This window comes from Zonotrichia leucophrys, chromosome 2 (assembly GCF_028769735.1).
Source record: "Zonotrichia leucophrys gambelii isolate GWCS_2022_RI chromosome 2, RI_Zleu_2.0, whole genome shotgun sequence".
NCBI classification, from domain to species: Eukaryota; Metazoa; Chordata; class Aves; order Passeriformes; family Passerellidae; genus Zonotrichia; species Zonotrichia leucophrys.
Window position 1 is genome coordinate 114,696,895 of NC_088171.1, and position 17,520 is coordinate 114,714,414.

A 17,520-nucleotide genomic window follows, 5' to 3' on the forward strand; every position below is an offset into this window, starting at 1 on the left:
TATACTTTCCAAAATTAGAAAATGCCACCAGGTCTGGTAGTTAGGTACTGGGAGACTAATGAGAAGGAGCTGAGGTTTCCATGCAGGCTGTGGCTACCACAGACTGCTATGAGGCAGGAGCTAACCACCCAGTTTTGAAGAGTTAGCTCTCAGTGCTGCAGAGCTGAAAGTTTGAAAGGCAGCTTGTGCTGCTTAGGGACAGAAAACATAAAACAAAACAAAAAGCTCACCTTGAGAAGCTGGCTACTGTGACATGGCATCCCAGGGTCCCAGGAACAGCACACAACGTATTAAAAACAAAACCCAAAACAAACAAATAAACAAACAATAAACGAAACACCAGAATAGCTGAGTTTCCGAAGAAAATAATTATATCAAGCTGTGAAATTTGGTTAATAGTAAGATAGATCTGACCTGATCTTAAGATCTAATCTGATCTTAATAGAAAGACCTGACCTTTACATTTACCAGCTGGGAGAAATGAGGCTTTGTTCCTTCCCCAGAACACAGTAAAGATGAGTGGTGATTCTTATTTGAGGAGGTACATTCTTATTTGATGTTGTTAGCATCAGATAGCTCATGCCTTGAATAGAGCATTCCTGGCTGTCAAGGACATTCCAATACCACCAATTCCCAGGCTTACACTTGCATTATCTGAATCTCTGCAATACTTCAATAAATCTCCTGTTTAGGCTAATCAAGCTTCTGGCAATCAGTTCCAGAAACAAAGAGAATAAATAAATTAGGTACAAGTAGCCCTTAAGGGTTATAACTTAGAACCATGTCTTGCTAACCATCTGGAGCTCTGTTGCATACGTATATATGGGCAAGGAGAAAGGACAAAACCAGTTTATAGAAAGAGAAAAATCTGGATGAACAGAATCCCCTTAGAGTTGTGACACAATTGTCTGCAACTGCTCTGCTAGCATCATGTGCCTTCTATTGGCAGTTTATTTGTAGGTATGCAAGTGTGACAAAGTTAATAGCAAAGTGCAGCTACACTCATTAGCTCATTCCAGCTTTAGATGCAGGAAAGAATCTTTTAAAAACCTGAAGCTGGGTCCAGATGAAGAAAACAAAAAGAAAAAAAAGTCTGGTGGATTACATATAAAAATGGAGGGAGAAAAAATCCTTCAGGGAACTAACAGAAACTCCAAAATTTCTTATTTTCAGTATATCAAGAACAAGAAATCTGCCAAGACTCACTGGCAGATCTATTTGTGTCAGGTTTTTAAAAGAAAAACAAAACAAAAAAAGTCCCGCAAACAAGATCAAGACTATCCCCACCTAAACATTTTAACCCCCCAAGATAACAAAGCCATTGTAAAGAAGCAGAGTTGTCTTGCATGTATGTTGTCCTGAAGGAAACACAAAATAGGCTCAAGCTAGAAGGATTTTTGTAGAACTCAGGAGATGTCTGAAATTCAAACATCTATGAATGTTATTATTGAGGAAAGAGACGCGTCAGGGGAGATTGGGATGGTGAATGCAATTTTTTATAAAATAAAAGGAAAAAAGGCCAGAATCAGACCTTTCAACTCATGCTTTTTATAATTGGAGAACTTCTGTGGTTAGAAGTGATCTCTGAAGACTGTCTAGTCCAACCCCTTCCAAAACAGGGTCAACTAGAGCTGCTTGTAATGTGCCATGTCAAGCTGGGCTCTGAGTATCTCCAAGGATGAAGACTCCTTAACCCTTCTGAACAACCTGCTCCAGTGTCCAACCATTTTCACAGTAAAAATGTTTTCTCTTGCATTTAAACAGGGTTTCTTGTCCTCCTGTTTGTGTCCATTACATCTCGTCCTGCCACTGGGCAGCACTGAGAAGACACTGGCTCCGTCTTTATTGGATGATAAATACTGCCTCCTATCAGTATTTCTACAAACTGGTAAGATCCCCCCGAGCCTTCTTTTTTGAGACTGAACACTCCCATCTCTCAGTTTCTCCTCACATGCAGAAGTTCCAATTCTGTGATCAATGAATGGCCCCCGAAAGTGCCTCCGTGACTTTCTTGTTCCGGCAGAGCCCTGACACATTGCCCTGCGTGTGTCTCACCGGGGCTGAGTGAGGAGATTATCTCCAATAATCTCCCGCGGCCGTGCTGAGGAGCTGGCAGCAGCCTCCGGAGCGCGCCCCGGTGCTGTGGGCCGCCTCTGCCGCAAGGGTGCATTGCTCGCTCATGTTCTGCTCCGTGGCTGCCCGCAGCTCCAGCTCCATCCGCTGAGCTCCTTCCCAGCCCTCGGCCCCGGCTGCGTCCTGCTGCACGGCCAGACGCTGGGTTTCCCTGCACTGGTTGCCATCAGCAGATTTCTGCAGCTTGGTGATGGCTCTGAACACCAGCACAACCACCCAAGGTATTGCCTGCTCCGTCCAATTCTGAATCGCCTGCAAACTTGCAGTGGGTGCTCCATCCCACTATCCAAGCCCTCAATGCAGATGTTAGCCAGCCCAGTGCCAATCTCTGGGATTCACCACTAATGACTGGTCTCCCACTGGACTTCATGTCACCGATCACAACTCTTTGAGCCCAGTAGCTCAGCTAATTTTCAGTTTTCACTATTTAGTCAGTACTTCATCAACTTCTCAGTTTTCACTATTTAGTCCGTACTTCATCAACTTCTGAGGATGTAATGGCAAACAGTGCTAAAAACCTCCCTAAGGTCAAGATGAGCAACCACCCCTGCCCTCCAGCAGCTAGTAATCTCATAGCAAAAGGCTATAAGTTGGTCAAGCATGATTTCTTCTTTATAAATCCCTGATGACTACTCCAAATCACTTTTTGTCCTTCATACATTTGGCAATGATTTCCAGAGTTATTTTTCCCACCAGTTTTCCAGGGATTTAGATGAGGCTGACTAGCTCTAAGTTTTCCAGATCCTCCTTCTTGGCCATTTTGCAGACAGGAGTTACATTTGTTTTCTTTCAGACTTCAGAATTCTCTCCTGAGCACCATGACCTTCCAAAGACAGCCTAGAGTTGCCTAGCAATGACATTGGCAATCTCCCTCAGCATTTGTGAATGCATCCCATCAGGGCCAATGAACTTCTGTACACTTTGTTTGTTTCAGTGTTCCCTAACCTGATCCTTCTTCATCAATAGTAAATATTCTTTGCTTCAGACCCCACACTGGTCTCTCAACTCTTGCATATTTATTATTTATGCTTGAGTTTAATCAGAAGCTCCTTGTTTATCCTTGGAGGCATCCTGTCACCTTTACCTGATTTCCTGCTCGTGGGGATGGACCAGTCTTGAGCTTGGAGAAGGCAATACTTGAAAATCAACCAGGTGTTGTTGGCCCTTCTTCTCTCCAGGTTCATATCCCAGGGAAGTCTTTAAAAAAATCAATTTCCTAATTCCATGAGTGACATCTGTACAAGATACATTAGCAGATTCTGTATTAAAGGAAATAACAGATACAAATAACAGATCATCTCATCATTGAAATGATTTGTTTAGAAGGAGCCAATATTGCTTTCATTGGAAGAATTGCACTTCACAGTTGGATTGTATTGGAATTCTTTAGGAGCAGTGACAGCACGTTGATAAGGCACTGATTGATATGTTCCCTCAGGGTTTCCAGAGGTATTTAAAAAATCCTTCACTACAAACTTTTGAAAGGTACTAAGCAGCCACACTTAGGAGAGAAATCCCGGGGCTGGGTAAGTCAAAGATGGGCACAGGGGGTAAAACTGCCAGTTCTCCCAGCAGGAGAAAGTGCCCACCAGTATTTCAGGGGATCCTCTGCTGCCCAGCATATCCACAAATGAAGTGCAGGATGGAGAGCCAGAATAGAAATAAAAATGCTGATGGCGGAGTTATTTAATTGCAAGGACCAACTACAAACTGGCAGAAAGAAATTCAAGGTATATTACTGTAAAGTGAGGCAAACAGGCAAACTTACCATCTCACATAGAACCAAGGATTCTGAGCTGTTAGGATGGAGATATTTCTTGATTAGTATCAACTCAGAGCTCATTAGCAATCAAAAAACAAAACAAAACCTTTGAAGTTAATAAAACAGAGACCATCATTATGGCAGCAGAGTATGGTGTGCCTACATCTTGAGTGCTGTGCAGAGTTCTCTCTCACACTATCAAAAGAGAATCCCATAAAATTGACAGAAACATCTGCTGAGCTGATTATACTTCAAGAGTAGACCTTGGCCATTCAGTATCCTTCTGTCAAGTACAACAGAGAATTTGAAGGGTGCTTGATTTTTCACAGAGGCTCAAGTAGCACTTGTTGATGCTAAAGTATCATTAAGCAAAAAATCACAGGTTTCTAGCAGTATAAGCAGCAAGCTTCCTAGACTGGCAAAATAAATGCAACACAAGCATTTAGGAACTACTAGAAAAAATTAATTCAATTCTTTATTCTTTTCAAAGCTGCAGAAACATTTTTATTGCTTGATATTGAGGTAAGGCACGTCAATGGCTTTATCTAAAAATTTATCTTGCATGCCCTCAGCTAATCATTTCAAAAGGTAGCTGACTTATTATCATAACTTCTATAAAACAACTTCTTTATTAAATAAGTTACACAATACACACACACAAAAAAAGTTCTGGTTCTATAGCATAATTATTTTGACAGAGAAACACAGGAAACTTTTCCCAGAATTTACTTCAGGGTTTTTTATTCCAGCCAGCATTTTCTATTTCCACTTCAGGGGGACAGAAGACCAAGAAATAGTTAAGCTCAGATATGCTTTATAAACCATTAATTTCAATTACCAACCCAAATACCATAAAGACCTACAGAATCATCTCAAATTCACATAGTTGCTCATTTCCAGGATTTCACGGGGCTAAGAACAGATGTGTGTCAGAAATCAGGAAACTGGCTCCATTCCTTTGGGATTTTTTTTTTTCCAGAATGGAAGCAGGGTGGAGGAAGGGTAAAGAAGAAAAACAATTTGACTGAAACATCACTCTTTCTCCTGTCTTAAAAAGAAGCAGAGGCTTTGAGCAGAATGGCAATATCAGCTACAGCAGGCAGCTCCAGATAAGGGTGCAGATGTACAATTATCAGCTCTGATAAGTCAGGGATCAGAGCTTTTTGTCTTCAGTGTTGCCTCCAGCACTTCCTTTCCCAGACACACTACAACCAGATTAGGAAAGATAGCAGATAAGACATAAGCAGTGCACAGGATAGTTCAATAGTGTATGCTTTGAGCACCAGCAGAGGAACATTATTACTGCTGTAAGCAAGCTTCCTTTTCAGTACTTCCAGTATCTTGTCCAACACTGAGCCATGTGTTATAAAGCAAAATAATCCTCACTTTACCACTCTTCCTCCCACCTTTTTTAAACTCTATTCTGCACAAAATCTTCTTATAATGCTTCAAAATTTACAATGTTCCAACTAGCAAGTTGCTACTGACACTCCTGGTAGCAGGGAAGTCTTATAAAAGGACAAGTTGTTAATGCAACTTCTTACTCTTAGTAGCCTTAGACTGACAAAAAGGTTCTTTATTTCAAGGAGTATGTGAGTAGTTCACATTTTCCATATCAGAAGCAGCATACTTACTGAAATTAGGTACATCTAAGAACAAGTTAAATAGACCACTGACACCCTGTATTTATTTTTCTGCATTAATTGATTTGTAATACATACTCATTCCTTGGTTAGTGAAGAGGAAAAGCTGAAGTGCACTACCCTAGTTGGTGTCAAGAACTACTCATATTTGACATTTTAAAAATACCAAAAGGTATTATGTATAAAGAACCTTCCAAAAGCAGACCCTGGTTTTTAGTTCACTTAATTACAACCAACACTTTCTCTGCACATCACATTTCCTAGTGAGCAAGGCATTACACAACACATCAACCAGAAAAAAACAGAAAAAACATTATCTTTGCCACTATCCCCTTCCAGGGTAAAACCCCACAGTTTCATTAAATCTCTCTATTTTTAATTTTCCTATATCAAAACAGTTTGGGGTATTTTTTTCCAGTATAAAAAACAGCAACAAAACCTTTAGATCACACAGTGGCTGAATTAATTATGTTCAGAGGAAGGGTAGAGGGAAAGAAAATTCAACAGAAGGAATATAAAGAGTGCTGAGTTTTCCTAGAGGCGCTGCTTGAGGGCCCTGAGGCTGGGGAGCAGCTGGTCTGCACGCAGACGCTCCTCTGCGTTGGCCTTCCAGCAGCAGCTGACGATGCTGTGCAGGGCCTGGCCCACGGGGCACTCGTGGAACTCCGGGGCAGCCAGCGACGGGCGCAGGTTGTAGGCGACCACGGCGTAGAGCACGTGCTGCCGCTCGCCCAGGTACGGCTGCTCGCGTGTCACCATCTGCCACAGGGTGATGGCAAACGAGTAGATGTCTGCCTTGGCAGTGACCCTCTCGCCCTTGAGGAGCTCAGGGGCACGGTGGGTGTACGTGCCCCCTTGCTGGCAAGCGCGGGCGCTCTGGGACGAGCCCTCCTCCAGTTTCTGGGAGCACCCAAAGTCTCCAATCTTGCACACTCCCTGCTCAGTGATGAAAACATTTGCAGGCTTCAGGTCCAAGTGCACAATGTCCTGTGAGTGCAGAAAGGCTAAGCCTGTCGTGATGTCACAAGAATAGCACACAGTCTCTTCCATGCTCAGGGCCTTCCCTCCACATCCTTCTTCCTCATCCTCCCCCTGTCTCCATGCATCCCCAGTGCCATAAATGACATGGTGCAGAGTGATGTTACCCACGTACTCCATGATGATGGTGCCCAGGCTGTTCTCGCTGGCTGGGGCACAGGTGCTGGCAGCCACCACACGTACCACATTGTTGTGTTGGAGCTGGGCCACATTTAGCTCAGCCCAGAAGCTCTGCCGTGACGCCAGCCGGTTTTTGCTGCTCTTCTTCACCTGCTTCACAGCCACTGTTGCACCATGGTAGGTGGCTTTGTAGACAGAGCCAAAGCCCCCAGATCCCAAGGGCTGCAGGAGGCAGAGCTGCTCCCAGTCAATGGAGCACCAGGACAGGCGTGAGGGCAAGCGGCGAGTCCTGGCTGAGGAATCTCCTCCCAAAAAGCTTTTGCTGTCTTTGCCAGGGATAACTAAAGGGCTGCTGCAGGGGCGCAAATTTTTAGAGGGGGAATACTCAAAAGAAAGAAAACAATTAAGAGGAATAGGTGATGGCATAATATGAAGGAGAAAACAACAGGCAGCTACTAAGACAGAAGACTACAAAGCTTCCCTGAGAGAAAGGACTCCAAAACACCTTCCAAAGCCTTTTATCCTCCCTTCACCATTTTCCCTCCCTCCCCCAAATGAACTGCATCTGTCCCAACTGTCAGAACCAAATCAGGTTCACCTGGAAACATTCTCCTTCAGCCCTGAAGCAAATCTCTAGAAAATCAAGGCAAACAGATTTAAAGCTAAAAAATTATTAACTCATAAGTATTTCACATAATTCCTAATCTCAAAAGAAAAAGAAATATGTTCTGCCCATTGAATGCCTCTAGCAAAATGCCCCAGGAATAAATAGAGCAGTGACAGGTGATTGCATTTCACCATGGCTCCAGGCAGGAATGATCAGCATCAGGTGCATTAAACAGCTCAAAGTCTTTCTCAGTGGAAGCAGCTGAAGTGGTGAGTGGTAACATTTGATGATGCTATGGCAGGCATAAATATAAAACTGTGTTTGTAGGACCCTACCACTTAAACATAACTGGGACAAGGGGACTGGTTTGGGTGCTCAGCTTTGCCCATGCAGTACTGCAGCCTTAACAGCAGCACAAAGACAAATTATTGTTGTGCATCATCCTTTGGATACAGTAACTAGAATTACACATAAGTATTTGGTCATCTTCCCATCACACCCCATGCAGTACTACAGGTGTGTATTTTATTTCTGGATCCTTCTTAGAAAAATTATTGCTCAATTTACAGAGCTGTTCTGGCAGAAATCAAAGAAACATAATTTTGTGTTAGTGGTCCATGTGGTTTTTAAAGAGCTCTTTTGAATTTTGACCCTCTCACATATTTGCAGTGCTTGTGCTAACTGCCATAGTGTTTGGTACAAGCTGTACTGCCCAGACAGCAGAGCACCCTTATGGGACCTATACAGTTGAGGATTTTTGAATATTCCAGTATCTTTCTGTACATGATGACAAATATTTTGGAAAGCTTGGAAGCGATTTCCTACCTCCTCACTCTTCAGATTTTTCAGTACAGATTCTGCCATGGGACTTCAGACTGACAGTGCCTCTTTCTCCAGGGTTTCTTTTTGGGCAGCACTGACTGCAGGCAGTCCTGGTGTTTTCTTTTAATTTTTGATTTTTTTTTTTTTTAATCTGGATGTGTATAATGTAGACGGCAGGCTGCTGAGAGGGGGTTACAAGAGTACCCAGACCATGTGCAAGCAGAACTGGAGTGTTCTCCTCCTTGAGATGGGTTCAGTTTTTCACAAACCTGATGTCTCAAAGTGATTTCCTTACCCTCCCTGAACTCTAGATCAGCAGGACCAGGGAGTCTCAAAGACATCACTCCTCAGTGAATCAGTGATGGAGATCTTCCCCAGTATTGACATTTAGGACAATCTGGAGAAATCTGTGGCAGCAATTCACAGAGAAACCAACTTGGACCACAGCTGAGTGGGAATGGAGAATGTGGTTTATCATCTGGCAGTATGGAGCAGGCTGGGGAAGATCTAGATGAACAGGTGCTAACAGGACTTGATAAAATGTGAGAGTGCAAAGACTAAGGGATGCCGAGAGACCTCCAAGGGTGGGACAGTTCCTGCAGATGGGACCGCCTGACAGTACAAGGCTCCTCCTTCCTGCCCCCTCCCAGAAGGGACTGTGGCAGCGCAAGAGGGCCCAGGACCCACCAGGTGCTGCCACAGCCCGTTGTGCAGCATGAGCCAGCCAAGTAATATCCTACTGCTACCCCCACTTTGGGGCATTTCTCTGGCTCATCATCAGTTACTCAGGGATGTTTTGGGGGTGGGGGAGGACCAGAGGATCTTTAGTGTGGTTTTTAAATGTGCAGTGAAATAAGCCATGGAGACAACAGGTATTAACTTTCCTTTCTTAAATAGTACTAAGGTGTTAAGTCTGTATGTAAATTCTTCATTTCCAATGTTTGCAGAGAATGTCTTCTAGGCAGCTGAGTTGTGGTGGAAATGAAAAGCTGCAGAAAGTGGATGCAGCTACATAAGAAAGATTTTTATGCCTATTTTCTGAGTGCTAGTAGGGCTCCAGTTCTTCAACAGGCTTCTGTGCCATACAGCATATAAAAGCACCAGAAAGACATTTCTGCTCTGAATTCTCCAAGCCTGTTTTCAACAGGTTATGGTGGCAGTGAAGTTCAAAGGGAAAGCTGAATGTGGAGAGGCACAGGTAGAAGGATGTGTGGATGAAAAGACTGAGCACAGACCTGTTAAGCTGACAACTACAGCAGCCTTTCTGATGATTGTGAATGCTATAAAATAGCAATAAAATCTTTGTTCATAAAATAGACAGGATTAGGGCTGTTTCCAAATTTCTTTGATTGAAATCTCATTCAAAAGGCTGTATCAGACCTTCCACATTCTTATTTCCAAATTCCATGTCCACATCTGTCAGCTGTCCTTTTGCTGCCATTTCAGGTAATTTTCTTGATACCCTTTTCTGTCAGAAATCTTTCTGTTTTGCCCTGCCATTGTAGACATTGTTGTATTGCTGTTGGAGAATACAGTGAATTTTTGAACAGGAAGAGGGGCATTCTCTGGGATGTAAAGTGCCCCAGTGTAACCTACTATCCTGCCTCAATCTTACAGCTGAGGACCAAAGGAAGGGAACATCCAGAGTCTTTCAGTGTGAATATGATTGGTTTAAATGCAAGCAGGCTTTTATTCTTAGTGAACACCATTTTCCTGTAATCCATTGATGATTTGGCCCAGTGACTTCCCAGGAGCCACAATTGCTGCAGGATGTCCATGTTAAGCTTCATGGCCCCATTTAGCCCTGGCTTTACTGCAGGCTGGGGAGCCACCTGCAGAGGGGAGCAGGGCTGCTGGGGACGCACTGCCCCTTCCCTCCTGGCCACCCTTCCCCAGGGCAACCCCCAGCAGCCTCCAGCCACACTGTTCCCATTGCACTGCCTTTTCCATGTGGGAAAAGGAAGCTCTAGGAGCCAGAAGTCATCAGTACAGAGTGCAATAAGAGCTTTTAAAAGGGACAGGGGGGAAGCACACAGTCTGTGTCCCGTGGGCTCCAATATGTCACAGCTACAATAAACTGCAGCATCAATGGGTTTGTTCCAAGCTTGTGTGTTGCATTTCTGCAGGCAAAACATACCTGTGCACCCAGTGCTGCACCAGCTGCCCCATCTAGACTGTGCTTCTGGATGAGAAGGAATACAGAATCTCACTTGCTTCCCCCATTCTTATTTCACTTGCACATCAGGAATATAGAAACTCTTTGTTTGCCATTGCTCTTAGTTACCACTGCTGTTTGTTTGGTCACTGCACAGGAGGAATCAGCCCTGATACCAAGGGCCTTAAAGGGCAGGCATGGATGTAACCCTGCACAACACAGGGCACGTACCAAACACCAGCTTTGTTTTCATCAAGGTGCATCACTCTTGTGCTTAATAGCCAGTTTTGTCTAAAACAGGAGAGGAACAGGGCTGGGGATCAGAACTGACTTCAGAGAGTTTAGGAGTGTATAGTTTATATATATATATATATATATATATGTTTCTCCACAATGATTAATTTATTTGTACATTTGGTGGTTGTACTATGTAACAATCCCTTGAAGGCTTGGCTATCCAGAGGCTTCTAAGAACTGCCTTAAAATACAGAGGTAGCATTGTGTTTCTAATAGGTTACTTTGTAACCTTGCTAAAGGAGCCAAGTGCAGCTCTTCAGTACTTAAATTACAGTCCCACTCAAAGGAAGACAGTTCCACAGCCTGTGGCTTAGTGACTTCTGAGAGGTTTTCTTCTCTGTTTGAAACCAAGTTTTATTTTTTCTTCTTCTACTGTTAGTCCCTCTGATCTCAGTTTAGGGTTTGATGATGAACCTCCATTCTCCCTATGCCCAGAGTTTCATAGTCCAAGTGTTGCTTCTGACCACACCTCATAGACCTCAAATGATATTCAGAGTTGCCTGAAAGGAATTCTGATATGATCAATTGCACAGGTGTAAGTGATAGTATTGTCTGGAGCCAGTCCCTACAGAGGCTTGCTCTGAAGATAGGCCACTGATTAACAACTTGGTTTTTTTTCTTTTTCTTTTTTTTTTTCTTCACTACAAGAACAAGCCAGAAAAGAATCCAGTTCATGTTTCAGAGTTTGGCTGTTTTGGTGAGACAAATGACACCTTGGAACCACAAATACAAGCAAGTTTTCATTAAAGCAATGAAAGGTAAACCCAAATGCAAGGAAAAAGTACATCTGCAAGAACTGTGATGCTGTTTTACTGCTGAGACATAATAATAATAAACATTTTAAAAGGTTAAACCCTAGTTTATAAATAATAAGATCAAGTTTCAAACACACATTGCCAAACAGCTGTTTGATGCTTTTTTTCCTTCACACTAAGGTTACTCCATGTGTTCAAGAGCATGAAGCAAAGGCTCTTCTTACCTGAACACACTGAGGTTTTAACTGGAGGCACTGGGAAGGCAGGTGAGGTTTCACAGCAAATTTACAGGGGGCTCAGTGACCAAGGTGGACCAGGGATAACAATCTGAGACCTAATGCTGCAGATTAATACTACAATTTCAAACGAGCACCTCGTGACGAGCTAAAAGAATCCAAACTTAGGGATAAAGACAATGAAATGTAAACTGCAGGCTCTCACCCACAGCAGAATTTTCTGGCCATGCAAAGACCAATACCTATCCTGGCAGGTTGACTGCTATCACGTGGCAGGCACCTTGTGCAGTATTTTCAGCCAAATTGTCCAAGAGTGGTTTTGCAGTCTTGCCCCTGGAGCAAAGCTGACTTTGCTGGGTACAGAGAGATGCCAAATATAGTGGTGGAATTTAAGACTTGTAGCTTAAGGACTAGGAAACAGCTTCAATGCTTAATGAGCAAAATTAATCATGTACATCAAAGGACCCAGGGGGGTAATGTCAGAGCTAAGCCGAGCACTGGAGGCTGCTGCTTTGCCAGGTACATGGATTTAATGCTGATGCCTAGACTGATGCCTAAAGGGGTGAGTCTCTCCCAGCAGCTTGCACAATCCCATTTACACAGATCACACCCAGCTCTGGGATGTGTATTAAATACACTGCCATGGCAAATGTGGCGGCTTCCTGCAAACACCTCTTTGGAGGGTTGTAGGGGGGAAGAGGGAAGAAAATCCACTAAATTTGGTGGCTCTGAAGTGGTGGCCTGGGTACTCTGGTGGGGCACAGAGGTGCCTTATGTCAAAAGGTTTTAAGCCCAACATTAAAATGGGTCATACAATTCAAATACATTATTGCAAGGCTTTCAGTGAGTAAGCAGAAGCTTCCTGTAAAAACACTGCTGAATTCAGCCCAAGCCAAACAGAACATATAAAGTATGGGGCAACCCTGTAATACTTCGCTGTCAGTCAAACACTGACAAAATAAAAGGAGACAATTTTCAGGTGAGACTTAAGAAAGTTTGGGACTTTATTCTGTGTTTATTTGTCATGAATGTTTGATATTTGGTAGTCTTATGTTATAGCTCAGATGTTGCCCACTTATGGTGTCCCCCTAAACCATAACCAAAGTCTGTATTTTATTTTTATTTTCAATATAAGTACTTGTGAAGGAACTTTAAGGATTTACCCATGACCATGTGTGTGTAACAATTTAACACAAAAGCCAGTAAGCCAGAGTTGAGCCTGGCTTAACTCTTAATTTCAGAGGCACAGCCTATAGAGCTTTTCTGCTGAAATTGTATCTAGGACTACACAAGGAGAGCTGACAAACACCTTCCTCACTGGAGTCTGTGCACCCTTTAGATAAACTGCTGTCTCTCATAGATTAATCAAGTACTTGGAAGAAGCTCTGCTGGCCTGCCTGGGAAGCCACACACTGTGCTAACTTGGGGATACCTTAATAAACAATATGATTCACTTTGGATTTGTAAAACACAAACACTTTAGACTTAAACATTTTGGAGGAAACCAAAATGAAAAAAAAACCTGAAGTTAATTTAGCAACTGTTCCAGCTTGGATTACTTTCCCATGCATACATGCATGCACGTACATGTGCACACAAAATATTCACCAGAGTTCAAGCAATGCACTGATTTTTAGGAACTGTGACTTTTCAGGTTTTCTGCACTACTTAGCACACATCAAACAGAGATCTGACACATGAAAGTGACACTAAACCATTCTTTTGTACGTGGCAGTTCAGTGCAACAGTGAGAATCAGCCCCACAGGTAAAATATCAAGGGATCAATTCAAATGATTTCCAGCTGAGCCACAGCAGGCATGACCATGGCTTGTTCTCAGAAAGCTCAGCTGGCAGCTGATGTCTTTTCAGTCACCTCTCAGGCAAACCAGCTCTGTAGCTGGTGATCTTGTGATACAAATATCCCCAAATGTAAAAAGGCTGAGTGACGACAATGACAATGGAGAACAGAATTGTTCATTATATTTTTTACAAATACTTATTTCTCTGAAAATGTTCATTACTTGAGGACATGCAGATCAATAAATCAATAAATAAATGTAGAAAGAAAATGTATAGAAAGATAAAAATACCAGGCAAAGTGTTACATTTTTATTAGGAGAAGAGAACTTTCATACTGAATTACCTGGGATATAGCCCACGAGCAGGAACTTGAAACTTCACACTACTGCTGGGGTCTGTCATTTTCAATACCATTATCTCCGGTGTTGCCCAAAACAGAAATACAGTGTTGCTGTTTATTTGCTAAAGGCCTCAGCTTACACTGATAAGCACCAGTTAATCTTCCGAAATGCTTCTTGAACTATTAAGTACAGACTCAATTTTGTAACAGAGTTTATCTTGCTGTCCTGCTTGCTGCTTGTGTGTGATCGCCAATCCTTGCTGTGCCAACTACAGCAGCTGCCACTTTGGAAAACTTAATTTCTATCCGGTTTTATAGAATGTTTTGATTTGCAAAGCAGGGAAACCAACAGCATGTAGCTGCTCAGTTCTTGCTCATCCAGCAGTAGCTCTGTATCAGTTCTATTTCTCTGTCAAAAACCAGTTTTCATCCTAGGACATGCTTGTACATGGAAAGAAAAAGAAGGTGTAAAGAATGAGGAAAAGTGAAGGGGAAAACTAAACCAACCTTCCTCTTCTACTCCTGGAGGACAGTGAGACCAGCTACAGAGGATACTGTAGAACCATTTTTCTGTACTTTCTTCTGCAAGTTTTGCAAAGAAGTGGTTACAGGAGAGACAGAAGGGAAGATGTCTGTGGCTCTGAATTTAACAAGGAAATTCTGGAGGGACTGCATCAAGAGATCTCTATATAACACACAGATGTCATCTGTGCAATTACTCAGAGGCTGATGGAATTTCTAGAGGCTCTCTGCTTGGAATGAGGGCATATTAAATCAGCTACAGTGGGTGAGACCAGCTAGGACAGCAACACAGTGAACGGGGTGGTTTTCTCTCAAGGTGTGTGTGGGGGATATGTGTCTGTGGGTGGTTATAAATTGTTTTGCAGAGTACTTCATATCATAGAGCATGTGTTGAGCTTTTGACTCTCAAAATAACAAGGCCAACCCTCTCAAACAAGTTAGAAACCTGTGGCACAGAAGTGATAAGTCAGCTCAGAGGAGTGGGGTAGGGATCACAAGAAAGGAAAGATGTCTGCATGTGGCGAAGGTGAAAACCACCAACTCTTTTTAACAATCATTTCTCTCCAGCTAGGTTACAGCAAGGAACCTAAAAAGCCAAGATTTGGGAAAGAAAGGAACTCAAAAGCAGGGAAACCCAGACAGTGCTAAAGATGTTAACAAAACATGCTCCAAAAAGCAAAGAAATGTGAAATGCTACTCTTTTACTTTCCTGGCCAACAGTCTATGCTAGGGAACACCTGTGGAATGAGCAGAGGTAAGTTTCTGCAGTTGGGTGCAGGCTGCTTGTCTGGCTGCAAGGCACCTCTTCCCCAGGCATCAGCCTGGCTTCTTCAGAAGTCACTGCCAGGCCAGACAGACATCTATGGGATCATCTATGGGATCAAAGCAACTGAGTTTCTCCTGGAAATACTGCAGAGAGACATCCAACATACTGTGTCTAGCACATGGCACGCCCTCAAAGTTTGTCCTGCAAACTACAAGAAGTGATGTATGAGACTTGCACGGATCTGAAATTAAGGGGAATCACCTACGTGTCCAAAAGGAATGGTCCCACTATGGACACCCCATACTTACCTTCCAGTGTCTCACAGTGTTTCAAAGCACAATTTGATGGCAAACTCAACTGCTTCCTTCAGTTCATAGTAGCATCATCCCATTTGTTCCTTGGTGAAATCATGAAACACAGATATTTATGCCTTAAGATTTTCTGAAAAACTGACATTTTACCAGCCATAAATTATAAAGAGAGTTATGCCTTTGCAAACTACTCCCAGCAAAACTGGATGAACACTGTAATTACTTCTTGCAATCCCAAACATGCAGATCAAGATTATCTATTGAAATGCCAGGCATAAGTTATTCATTAACTAAAACCATTCTGTAATTTTATTGATATATTTTGTGGAGTTCACATATTTTTGTACAGCAAACATAACACTGTAGGCCACAAGAAGCTGCAGCACTATTGTTTAATAGCAGCAAGGTATATTTTATAATCAGGGTATGTGGACAATAAATAGTCTGTTTCTTTGGATGTGAATGTTTAAAATGAAGTTCTGCTGCAGCTTCATAACGTGATTGCTATTTTACAGAGCTTATACACAAAAATATATATGCAATCTTTTTGTCTATATTTTATACAAATACAACAGTAGTTTGTGAATACATTTTAAAGTACATATACATGATAAGCAACTCAATTTTCCATATCACAGGATAGCAAATTTTAAATGCAAGAAACATATACAAATTCAGTCTGGAATGCAGGGTTTTCTGTGTTCTTTTTTTTTTTTCTATTTTTTTCCAACTCAAAACTTTTATCATTAAAAACATTTTAGCATACAAGTCCAAACAATTTTTCCAAGTCCAAACAATTATAGCTAAAAATATAATTTCAGCAATCCGAGTCAGGTTTGGGTGTGACATCATTCACCAATATACTCTTCCCAGTTTTTGTCTAAGGCTTTTAGTAACATATAGTATGTTCTTCACTCCACACCATATAAAAAGCCCACATTTAACATTAACTAGCAGTCACCTATTTTTGTGAACAAGAGCTGGGCTTGTCAGCGTTTAAATTTGCATGTCCAAAATTTTACTTTTGCAAGTGCATATGAATACATTGTGGTGTTGCACAAAAGTTCATTAATGACAAATTAAGTCACAGTATAAAAATATATCATACAACTATAGGTCTAGTATAGTCCTTTTTTTTCTATGGGTAAAAATACATCTGAATGAGACAGGGAGGTTTGTAGCACCATGAGAGGAGTTGTATCCCAAGTTACATTAGCAGCATGATCCAATATAACAATATTGCAGGAGTGTTTCTGAGGAGATAAACATTCACTCTGGTTCAACTGTACCACTGAAGCTTATACTGAAAAGTGTTTACATATGATTAGCAATAGTTCTGTGTCACTTCCAGGGCTAGATAACTGTTATCAAAAGACACTGCCTTCCAACAAAAGTAAGACACCCTTATTGCATAAAAGCTTTGGGACTACCCAAACACATTTTGAACTACTGTGGCATTACTTGTAAGTTGAGCATGATGCTAAGTAAGCTGTGGTTTAAACTGTACACTGGGGGCAAGCAGGACGGGCAGCTAAGCCTATAATGGTTTACTACATACCAGATAAGTACATATATTTCAGAGGCTTATCTATAGACTGAGAAGAATACAGGAGAAGCTGCTAAACCAGTGTATGAGACAGACATAACAAAGGATGCAGGATCCCCATAGCATTTACGGATGCAGGATCAGGCCCAAAGTTAACTTCAGACAGCAGCATAGCGATAGGATGTGATAAAAAAAAATGTATCAAATACTGCATGTTAAATATTTTTGACGAAGTTTATCATCAAGAACTCCAGAAGACAGTTTGCAAACGGTGAGGACAAACTCCTAATTGTTTTTGACTGGTATTTAAAATGGCAGTAGAAGACAGTGTAGTTTGAAACATGTAAACCTAGTAAAAACCATTGTAAAACCCTTAAGAAAGACACACTGGTTCTGTGCAATATAGCAAATTGATAAGAAAACACTGTAAAAATGTACCTGTTTAAAATTACAATGTCTACCATTTTGTACACAAAGCATTATACCAAAGGCCTACATATATGTAATCTAATGGCACTTGAAACAAATTATAATAAAAGGTTTTATAATAAAAAGCATAACCTGTAAGAAATTTTCTTAAAAGGTTTAGGTTTTCTTTTTGAAAGTGCTATATCTTGTAATATGTGTAACATAGAGGTTGACCAAGCTTTATTTTAAAAAATATTG

The 17,520-nt window shown here is 41.8% G+C and overlaps 1 protein-coding gene across 1 annotated transcript; it reads right to left on the reverse strand.

Annotated features, from left to right (window-relative positions):
- Positions 1–5,838: 5,838 nt before the first annotated feature.
- On the reverse strand, positions 5,839–7,185 carry MOS (MOS proto-oncogene, serine/threonine kinase). The gene has a single exon (XM_064706118.1). It carries the CDS (start codon positions 7,120–7,122, stop codon positions 6,073–6,075), a length of 1,050 nt encoding a protein of 349 aa, XP_064562188.1. The 5' UTR covers positions 7,123–7,185; the 3' UTR covers positions 5,839–6,072.
- Between the last annotated feature and the right edge of the window lie 10,335 nt (positions 7,186–17,520).